Source organism: Hevea brasiliensis, chromosome 11 (assembly GCF_030052815.1).
Source record: "Hevea brasiliensis isolate MT/VB/25A 57/8 chromosome 11, ASM3005281v1, whole genome shotgun sequence".
NCBI lineage: Eukaryota > Viridiplantae > Streptophyta > Magnoliopsida > Malpighiales > Euphorbiaceae > Hevea > Hevea brasiliensis.
In genome coordinates this window covers 46543149-46554532 of record NC_079503.1, presented here as the reverse complement: position 1 = coordinate 46554532, position 11384 = coordinate 46543149, and the positions used below count along the sequence as shown (strand labels likewise).

The 11384-nt window shown below is 32.6% G+C and overlaps 1 protein-coding gene across 1 annotated transcript; it reads right to left on the bottom strand.

The window, feature by feature from the left end:
- Positions 1 to 698: 698 nt before the first annotated feature.
- Positions 699 to 5463, bottom strand: LOC110660589 (probable arabinosyltransferase ARAD1). Its single transcript, XM_021818934.2, has 3 exons — positions 4540 to 5463; positions 3566 to 3931; positions 699 to 1283 (listed from the first exon to the last, which is right to left on the bottom strand). The coding sequence occupies exons 1-3, from the start codon at positions 5404 to 5406 to the stop codon at positions 1095 to 1097; spliced, it is 1422 nt and encodes a 473-aa protein (XP_021674626.1). The 5' UTR covers positions 5407 to 5463; the 3' UTR covers positions 699 to 1094.
- Positions 5464 to 11384: the final 5921 nt, after the last annotated feature.

The window sequence follows — 11384 nt, the reverse complement described above, 5'->3', positions numbered from 1 at the left end:
CTATTCTGAGTAGATAGTCTAGCCAATCTCAAATGCGCACATCAAGAGTTTATCTAAGCTTAATCCTCAAAATGGTTTCTTAACACTTTTATGCGTTACCACTCGTTTTATAAAAAAATATTGCTAAAAAAGATTTGCAAAGAATATTTTTTTTTCACTGATTTTATTATATTACTAAACTAATTGTACGTTAAAATTTCACTAAAAACTTGGTACTTTTTTAAACCCTCCAATTGACAATTATTTTTTCATTAAAAAACCTTTTAAATAATTTATTTTTATATTAATTCACGTGAGAACCTGATTAGGAGAATCATAAATATCCTATAATCACAATTTTAATAACAATGATCCTAATACTAGAGAGACCATAGTAGCACTTAAATTATAAATTTCTGTTAAATCCCTCTGCCTACAAGTCAAGCGAGCAATCAATTCAATAAACTGACTAATAATAAGTTGATCTTATACGGCAAGTATTATCAACTAAAGCAGCCCTTCTAAATTAATCAGTAGTGGGGCATTAAACTGAAGCTTTAAGAACAACCATCCACAATATGAAATTAGCTAAAATCAACTTGAAAGACTCAATGCAGTTAGCTTATATTTACAAATAAATTTCAAAAAGACTAACAAAAGTCAGACTAAATTTACCGATAGAAGATGGCATTAATTTGGAGAGATTAACAAAATGGTGATACCTAAATAAAAGAATTAATTATAACTCAAATAATTTTATTTTTCTAACATGTACAAATGAATTAAAACGACAACAGCAGTTGAATTTTGCAGCTGCTAAATTATGTGCTTTATATTACAGCATACAAAATAAGCAAGCTAAAGGATAAAAAAGGAGAAATCTACAACAAGAAAGTATGCAAGAAAACATTGTAGAGACGATTTCATCACTAGGTGAGGGGCTAAAACCCACCTACTGAAGGGGCCAGAGCACCTCCTGACTTGGACTAAATGAGAACTATGCAATAATTTCTGGTTCTTCGATTCCCAGGAAAGTGTCTTCTCTTACATAGATATATGGAGAGTGTACTAAGATCTGCAAGTACCAAATTCTCAAATCACAGACAAAGTAGGGATCACAGGAAGCTGGTAAGCCCAGTTTGATTTGTACATAAACAAGAACAATCTGGTTCACTCGACTCCCTCTTGACAAGCCTTTTGTCACGATTAATCATTAGTCTTATGAGAGGTAGCTTCTGCACAACTTCACGCCATATTTCATTCACAGTTCCATTTGAATTGCCATATTCAAAATATCGTCTCACCTGAATCACATAATTCACATTGCAAAATCTTAACTATACAACTGATGTTATCACATAATTCAATAACTCAACAGATGACTTCACAATAAAATAAATGAAACAAAAATGCAATACAGCAAGCCCTTAAGAAGCTAATCTATAAAATTGCAATGCATGACTTGGTATGAAGTCTGTTCTGTGATGCAATCACTACAATCATCATAAAGGAAATCAGCCAAGCTTGAACAACAAAGCATAAAGATAGATTTCAATACAAAGATTAACAACAGCTTATCAGAATTGCAGATGACAAGCATAACAATAACCATGTGCAAATTCCACCAAATATAACATACACTAACATTTGCCTATGACAAATGTAATATCATAGTTTACACTATGCGCTTAATGGAAGTATATTGTCACATTGGCTCTCTGTCAAGTTTAAAGCTTTATGATGAAAAATGTGGTCAGTTTGATCAATGAAGAAAGTATACTAATATAAAATCTTGATACCAAATGCCAAGTTTATTTTTATTTATTTATTATTTTTCCTTTCATGTCATTAAGCGGCATTTGGCCTTCACATGTCATCCATAAACAGCATGATAGTCAATAATCAATAGAGTGCTAAAAAAATGACCTAAAAAAAAAGCATATGATTATCATGCCCCTCTACAAAAATGTAAAGATGATATTTCCCTTGCTACCTATGTATACTCATCTCTCTCCTTCCAAACAATCCACTGAATGGAAAGAAACAAATAATTCACAACGTGGTATGCACAAGCAAAAGGTACTAACTTCTAATAGGACTAGTGAGTAGTGAACGAAGGATCAAACAACCTCATCAAAATCTCTTCAGGACTAGATCCTCACAAGACCATAGCCTACAATAGACATTATAGAATCTAGAACATAAATTGTAAGAGTATACTAGCAGACATCTTGCATGAGTAGCACGATGCTTTAACTACTCATCTTGCATGAGTAGCACGATGCTTTAACTACTCATCTTGCATGAGTAGCACGATGCTTTAACTAGTAAGCAAAATGATAAAAAAGAAACGAAAGAGAGGGGATGGGGGAGTGTTGTGGAATAAAATAGTTAAGCTCTTAGTCACCTCCTTCCCACAGGAACAGAGAAACCAAGCAACATATAAAAAGGAGTAAGAACAGGGTCAAATAACTCTAGGCATACTCTAATATTCAGAGAAAAATTTCAGTAGCAACACAAACATAGCTTACACTAATCAACAAAAGTAATGCTATAAACATGTCCTTTCTCAAATATTTTTGTTTTTATAGATGCAATGGATGTTGCAAAGATATCCAAGGCTATTAGTGGAAGCCCATCAAAGGATGCCTACATTCCTTTCACTCATTGATTTTGGGTTGCTTATGAATATAGAGAAAATAAACCCACTGGAATCTTGAAAAAGGATCATCCATAAAACGCACAGGTATTTGTACAATATATATATATATATATATATATATATATATATATATATATATATATATATATATATAGTGTGGAAGCCCATCAAAGGATGCCTACATTCCTTTCACTCATTGATTTTGGGTTGCTTATGAATATAGAGAAAATAAACCCACTGGAATCTTTAAAAAGGATCATCCATAAAACGCACAGGTATTTGTAGAATATATATATATATATATATATATATATATATATATATATATAACTCAGAAATCACCCTAAGTTCGACCATAATATAAAACCAGAGTTAAAAAAACCATTAGGATGAACCCAAAAAAAATTCACAAATTTATTTTCTCCTTTGTTTTTAGTTTGACCAATTAATGCATACTTTCAGTCAATTATAGAGAATAACCAAATATATTTCCCATCCATTATTTTATTTTATTCTTCATTTAATTACCATTCCATTATTCTAATCTAATAAAGATGTTGTTAGGGTATAAGGCTTGTGTCTGAAGGTAGGAATGAGCATCATAATTTGTCAACTCCCCTGAACAAAGGGTCGTTTTGTTTCCTTAATTGAACTTCTACCAATAGACAGGTATGAGATGTCATATTCACAGCTAGAAATCAGAGGGAAAAACAAAAAAAAAAAAAGGAGAAAAGGAGGGGGAGGGGGGGGGGGGCGGGGGGGGTGGGGGGGAGGTAGAGAGTTCCTGCAAAAGGCTTCAACTAATAATTTCACATGTTGACAAAAATACGTTCTGCAACAGCCAATAGAAATAAGAAAAAGTTTAAAAAGAAAAGTAAAGACCAGAAAATTCATTAATAGTGTACGCATACTACAAGTACTTACCTCTTTCAGCTCTTTCTGATATTCCAGAATCCTCTCTGTGGTTACTTCTCTTAGCATTTTAACTAAATATCCTGGCTTTAGAGAAGCTTTTGTTCCTATAAAGATTGCAATCTTTGTGTAGTCTATAACATATTCAAAAGGTAACTCAATGCTATCACTGACTATTACTGGAACACACAAGCTAACAATAGCATCAAAGAGTCGGCAAGCTGATGGAGTATCACCAGCAGGATTCAAACAAAATTTTGACGTATGCATGCCACGTGAAGCTGCACGCCGATTCTCCCTAGATTGTGTTCCATGTTTTATTATGACATCCTCTTCATTTTCTAACATTTGGAAAAGCAAATCACGAATTTTGCCTCCCTACAATAGAAATAAACAATTGAAGTGGAGATCAGAACAGGAAGATAACAGATTTTACAGATTTTTCCTAACTATAAATGTTAGTCAGGATGAAATTGTTCTTTTAAATCAAACAGACACATATATAGGAATCACTATCAGAACAAAACAAGCCAAACTCGTATCATTCAATAAGATTGGCATTCCAACATAAGAAAAGATATGCAGGGGAAGTTTCAGCATACGCTAAAATTTGAAATAAATAGATAAAATTCACCTCTCAAAGCCAACAGAATTTTCTTTCTTAAAATTTCAAAGCTACTAGTTGGGGCCAAAAAAAAAAAAGAAAAAGGAATGCCTTACCAAGCAGCTAGATTGAAGGTAGAATCTAAACCAACATCCACACATGACCACTCAAGCTTAAATTGAATAGATAACATGATTGATGAATAGCTAGAATTTTATTTGAAGGGCATTTACAGGTTATAAATCTCCCCCAACCATCAAATTAAGGTCAATATCTCATATAATTCACACTAAAATATCAAATGTTACACTTCAAAAACAAAACAATAACAAAATCTTCAGAAATAATCACAACACGAAGAGAAAAGTAAAGGGTCACTTACGTCTTTACGATATCGATTTCCCATAAAAAACAAGAGCGTTTTCCGATCCTTAACGCCAATATCCCCATTGTAAGTATTGATTCTATGAGAGTAAGGTATGATCACATCCTTCACCAGTGAACCCTGGTCGGGTCTAACCCGTCCAAAATCCGACAATAACAGAATTGCGTTCTTGACCCGGTATAGGACCCGGTATAACGCATTTGGATCTCCCGCTATGATTACGTGGTCTCTCCCACCGTTCCTCCTCCAGTGCTCTTGCTGCTCCAGCCACTCCACCAACTGCTCCTGCATATGCTCGTCACTGTACTGCTGAACCGACACCGGCTCAGTTCCCGCCGATCGAATCGGATTCACTATCAAGCTCAGAGATGAAAACACGGGAACATAAAACAAGTCAGCTTCATCAGGATCATCGACTTTTATTACAGGTGACCCGATCCTATCCACTTCGGGTCGGTTCAGATCCGAGAACAAGTACCATTCGCCCATGTGCTGGTGGCCGGGGTACCTAGCCTGCGACGCATCTTTAGAACCACGCGCGAGCGCGTGTTGCTCAATTATGCCCGCAGTGAATTTTTTAGGCAGATCATACATGAAAATCTTAACCTTCTGGGCATCATTTTCCGTCACTTTACCGGAAAAGCCAAAGCTGTCTGGAGAAAAATGTTCGTCGAATAAGGAGGTGGAAGGGGAAGTGGTGGGATTGAAGAAAGTGTTGAAGAGGGCGTAGATGGCGAGGATAGAGAAAGCAGAAAAAACTAGGGTTTGTTTGAGAATAGAAGATTTTCGCGCCATTGAGGATTGGGCATTACCATTACGTTTTGGGGATTTAGGTTTTCTAATTTTGGAGGGCCGCTCACTCATTGCTGCTGCAGGAAATTGGGCGTACCGTTATAACGTGCGCAGCCCGGAGGGCAAATCATAAGATTCATCCGCTGTATTATGCATTAAATAATAAAAAAAATAATAATAATTGAATCCTAAATTTAAGAAAATGAAATTTTTTATTTTTATGAAAGAAGGTAACTATAATTACTCCCATAGGTTCAATATAAAATTCTTCCTAGATTAATCTCAAACTAAATTTTCATCTATATTATTTTAATTTTTGTAAATAAGAAAACTGAAAAGAAATTAAAGTTTGCATTTAGATGATAGTAATAATTTGAAATTAAAATATTAAATATTAATTAAAATGTTAAAATTATAATTTATATTTTAAGTAATAGATAGTTTTTTAATATTATATAAAATTAATCACCTAATTTAATTTAATTTAATTCAGTAATTAAAAATATAATACTCACCTAATAAAGTTATATTTCAACCTACTTCCATAAACTCTCTACTAAAACAAATTATAGAATTAACTTAAATATAATTTAATAGCAAAATAGTATTTATATAATCCATCTCAACTAATTTGGTTTAATTGTTGTTTTAAACGATAGGTATAACGCATATTAAGACTTTGATGATGAAAATTATTGATACTGATGAATTTAAAAAGAAAGTATCTTTAAGAAGAAACATCACAAGAATGATAAGAATTTTATTCCTTGAAAATTCTTAACAACAACATTAATAATAATTTTGGCATGTATGATGAATATGACCCATACATCAATCACTATTGTAACGTTTTATATTTAAATTTCAAATCATCAACTTCATATGTGAGAGACTTATATTAGGAGAACTAATAAGAAATTAAAAAAATTAAATAGATATAAATGAAAAGAATAAAATATTTTTCTTTTAATTTTTATATTTATATATGTTGTATCAAAACAATTAATTTTATTTATTAATTATTTTTAAGTTTAAAGATTAATTAAATTAATTTTTTTTATAAAATTAATTTGATTAATTTTATTTTATTAATTTAGTTAATTGAAGATCTAAGATAGTTATCAAGTAAATATTAATAGAGTTACCAGGTGGTTCGCTAAAAGAGAGGTTAACAGAGATTATTAGCAATTCAAATGAGTTACAAAGTAATGGGCAATTGTAACACCCCCGTTTGCATAGCCTGGTAGATTTCACTGTTCCGGTGACCGGTGTCGGTCCGGACAATTAAGGAGATTAGAGCCACACTTAAGACAATTTGAGAAGCCATAAACACAAATAATTAGTAATGTTTAATTAGTTAACTATAAATAAGAAAAACATAACATAAGAAGTTAAACGAGCCGAGAGTCACAGTGATGAGTGACCTCCTCGGGAACGACTGCGAAGTCATTTTAAACTCAAATTTCGAACCGTAAAAAGTGACGCTGCGGTCCTTAAGACCCTTATGAACACAGTGAAAAAGAGAAAATCACGAAAAAGAACTGTTAAACCAGTCAAATAATTAGATCAGGATGCCGGAAGAAATATTGGATTATTTACAAACCCGGATGAACTGGCGAGGGGCAATTTGGTCAATTGACCCCGAGAGCTGACTCCTGACCTAACTGTCAAATAAAATCGGAGAAAAGAAAATTTTGGAATCGAGAATTAAATTAAAGAACTAATAGAAAAAAATAAATAAAAAAAAAAGAAAAAGAGAAAGGAAAGTTAAAAAGGGAGTGATATCATCATGGATGACATCAATTATGATGTCATAATTGAATTTAATTTTCCCACTAAAATTGACTAAGTTAAAAATCTATTACTTAAGACAAATAACATAAAAAAAAAAAAAAAAACAAAACTCTCATCTTCTTCCTCCCACCCATAAACCGTTTCTCTCTCTCTCTCTCTTAGGTTTCTCTCAAAATCCACCATAACCGCACAAATTGGAGCTTTTAAACCTAGCTTCACTCCATAAACCCTACCCAAACTTTATAGAAAATCTCTAATTAACTCTAAATTGGAAGATTGAGAGAAAGGGAGTGAAGAAATTGAGGGAAGAAAGTGAAGATTCAAAAGTCTCACAAGAGGTAAATTCTCTCTCTTTTAATTTAATTGGTTTATAAGTGTAAGTTTAAGGTTGAAAGTGAGAATTTTATGAAAATATGAAAAGAAAAACAATTGTTGAGGAACTATGTATGAAATTGGACAGCTAGGGTTATGTTTGAAATGGATGTTTTGATGCAAACAATGAAGTTGTTAAGTGTAAATGAATGGATGAGTATCACATATACATTTAGAATTCAACAAATGCAATAATTTAGTGAAATTAGGGTTTGAATGCTAGAGTTTGTGAACCAAATTTTGGAGAAATGCTTAAATGATGACTTTGGTCTATTATGAGATGAAAAATGGTCAATAATGACCAAAAGAGATGTGTGGGAATTGTTGGAATGAAAACCAAATTCGTAGGTCAAATGGTCATGCTGCTGGCAGCATGACCAAACCTACTTTGAAGGACCAAAACGGGAATTTTACAAGCCCAATTGATATGCCACCAATTGGAGATGAAAATAGACATAAAATAGCACAATTTTCATTGAGGAACCATGGCCAAAAACTGACTAAAACTTGGTGAACCAATTGACCAAAGTGAAATAAGAGCAGGCTGCCACTGCACCAAACTGACCAAATGAACAGTAACTGTAACTGTTTATTTAGTCATAACTCGAGCTAGGCAGGTCAAAATGACCTGAAATTTTACCAGTAATTAGATAAGATATAGATCTAAAACTTTCATGAAGAATACCATCCCAAATTATGCCATTAACCTAGTCAAATTATTAAGCAAAGTGGAGTTACTGTACCTGCGATTATGTAGGATTGCCATTGAGCAGTAAAGTTCCAATGGCTATAACTCTCTCTAGGAAAATCAGATTTAGGTGATTCTTGAACCGATGGAAACCTAAGACATAGTAGAACATTTCATATGAAGAAAGTTAGACCAAATTATGAATTTAACTTGATCAAATTACTGAACAAAGTTGGACAAAAAATCTGCCAGAACCAAAATCTCAGCATGAACAGTGCACGTAAACAGTAATTGTATTTTGGCTATAACTTGAGCTACAAAACTCTGATTGTGGTGATCCAAAAATGAGAATACACTTAAGACAATAAAGAACATTTTCTATGAAGGAAGTTTTGCTAAATTCCAACAGTAGATTGACCAATAGAACAGTGCAACTTCGGAGCACCAAAACTGAAAATTGGCAATTTTGCCTAAAAGACCTAAGCTTTGAGAAAATGGCCAAAACCAACAAATTTAATGACCAAAATGTGGTATGTGGGTGAAGTTGGAGTTCCCATACCCATTAAGCCTTAGAAAGTCAATAATTTGACTTGAATAGTGCAGTGAATAGTAACCCGAAACACAAAATTTCAAGAACATCGAATTTAGCACGTTAGAGCTAGGTAAAAGTGAAGCTAAATTTATTTTGGATTTATTTTAAGTTCTAGTACTGAAACACTATAAAATTGTGTGTTTCAGTTGGAAAGAATACCGGGAAAGAATCCAAGGAACCGAGTCAAGGCCAAGAGGCGACTCTCTTGAGGTTTGTGCACAACTAACACTTTTGTTACTTTTCAATTCCAAATTGATTTGAAATAAATTTATTGTATGATTTATGATTTTGTTGTGTTGAGAATTTTAACTTATTGAATGAAATTGTATAATTTGAATATAAATTTTCTTATGCATTTAAGAATTTATTGCATTGTTTTGAGGATTGTAAATTTTAAGTTTGATGTGTTGCCAACCTTGAGCATGAATTTATGATGATTAAATATGTTGATTTGTAAATAGAAATTGTTTTGAATATAATTTGAAACCACAGTTGACATGACAAAATATGTTGTGAATTCTCATTAGCTTGTCTAGTGAGATAACTCCTCCACTTGATGGGGCGAATTTCTTCCTCTCTGGCTTGCCAGTTGGGGAATGATGTGAATGAGTACTCATATATACTAGCTAGTCTTTGTTTCTCCCTTTTAGCCTCGGTTATTGATAGTATGTGAAATGTCGTGGCGTACAACACGGCATCTATTCGAATTTTGGGTCATGGGTTCGACTGTGTGTATTGTTGGCAACGCCCTTTAAATTATGCATGATTTGATAAATTGTGATTGAAATAAATAATTTGTCAGTGATTCAAAAGATTTTGTACTATTTTGGAATCTAAAAGAAATGTAAATTAATCGTTATTATTTGATCAAAATGTTATTCAAATGAATAATTTGCATGAATGAAAATGTTGATTTCAGAAGGTCATGGATTTTGAAGAAGTTAGAAATTTTAAAATTCTATTTGTTATGAATTGTCAAGCATAAATTGTATTAAGTTTTAAATTATTAGTTTGTGCACCACTAAGTTCACCACTCAGCGATAGCTTGTTATGCTGTCGCAGATATAGAAACTAGAGGAACAGCAGATTGAGCTGCTGAGGACAGGGGAGCCACCTGCTAGAAGTTATCGGGTATAATTTATACCCTGACTATAAATATTCATTTTGATGTATGTATTGCACGTAATTGTATGGACATGTAAAATCGGTCTTGAGCAGCTTGTACAAAGTTTGTATAAAATTTATATAAAGTTGTAATATATATATTGTAGTTTGAAACTCTCTTAATGTAAATTTTGTAATGATGTATCTAAATTGTTTTGTTCCTAATGAAATATGAATGAAACTATTTTAATTAATTTGAATGAAATGTATTGCTAGTATATTGAGGATTATTGAATTTTGAACTTGAGAAATGGATTGAGTTGATTGTGAAATTGAAGCAGTTGTTGAGAAAAATTTTTAGAAGTGCTTTTTACAGGTATTTGAAGAACTGTTTTCTAAAAATACAGAGGGAACTCTGTCAAAATTTTTATAAAATTTGCGGAAAAAGAAAATGGGCTAAAATTTCCAACTAGATTTAATTTAACTAAATGTTTTAAGTACTTATTAGAAAATGCTCACCACTTGTCAAAAATAAGAAAATTATTTTAAAATCCCTTGTAGGGTACTTAATGAGTTATCGCTAGGTGAAGTTCGGTAGTTCATTAGGTATTCTACGGGATCATGTTATGCCTTACAGAGGGGTAAGGTGTGACAGCAATTGACAAAATGTAAAAGTGGTCTCTAAATTTTTCCTAAGGTTCATGCAGGAGAAGCATAAATTTAGGCAAATAGCAATGTTTATAACCTAATAACTCAAGCCAACAACTCAATTCAACAACACAAATCAGACTCTAAGCTGTCTATTTATCTTTTACTTTATTTGTTTTTAATTTTTTTAAGTTTTTTCATTTAATTTGAAACCTTGTATTCACTTAGCAATCAATCAATCAAAACACTCATTCAATTTCTAATTCACTTACCTTCAATTTAGAAATGAGATTGATGAAATTACATTCAGTGTAGTCAGTTTCTAGTACAATTTGATCCAAAAAGTTATAGTGTAAACTAGGAGATATATTATGTATCTGCCGCAAAACCATAAGCTGTGAGATAGTTGAGATTATTTTCTAAGGAAATAATTTTTTACACACTCAATGGGACACATTCTCACACAATGTCAAAACAAAAATCCACACCACTGTTTTTTGCCAAAAATTGTAAATAATTTTTGGTATGCCTACTGGGACTAAGGTCTCATTTTATCATTCAACGTTATTGTTTTCATTTTTGCAAGCAATACCATGCCTCCAAAAATCAAAAGTGCGCTTGGCAAGGAAACCACCAAATCCTAGGACATAGAGGGGAGTCCAATAGTAGTTGGCCCACATTTTCAAGTTTCTTTCATGGTGAAACGATTTGAGAAGGGATCAGCTACTTATGAAGAAGAAGTGCAGAATCCAAATGTTTTAGAAATTGTACATACCTTGGCTAATGCTCCAAACCAGAAGCAAGTGGTTCAATTTATGTTATTGTTAATGAAAGAAACCTCACAACAACCAT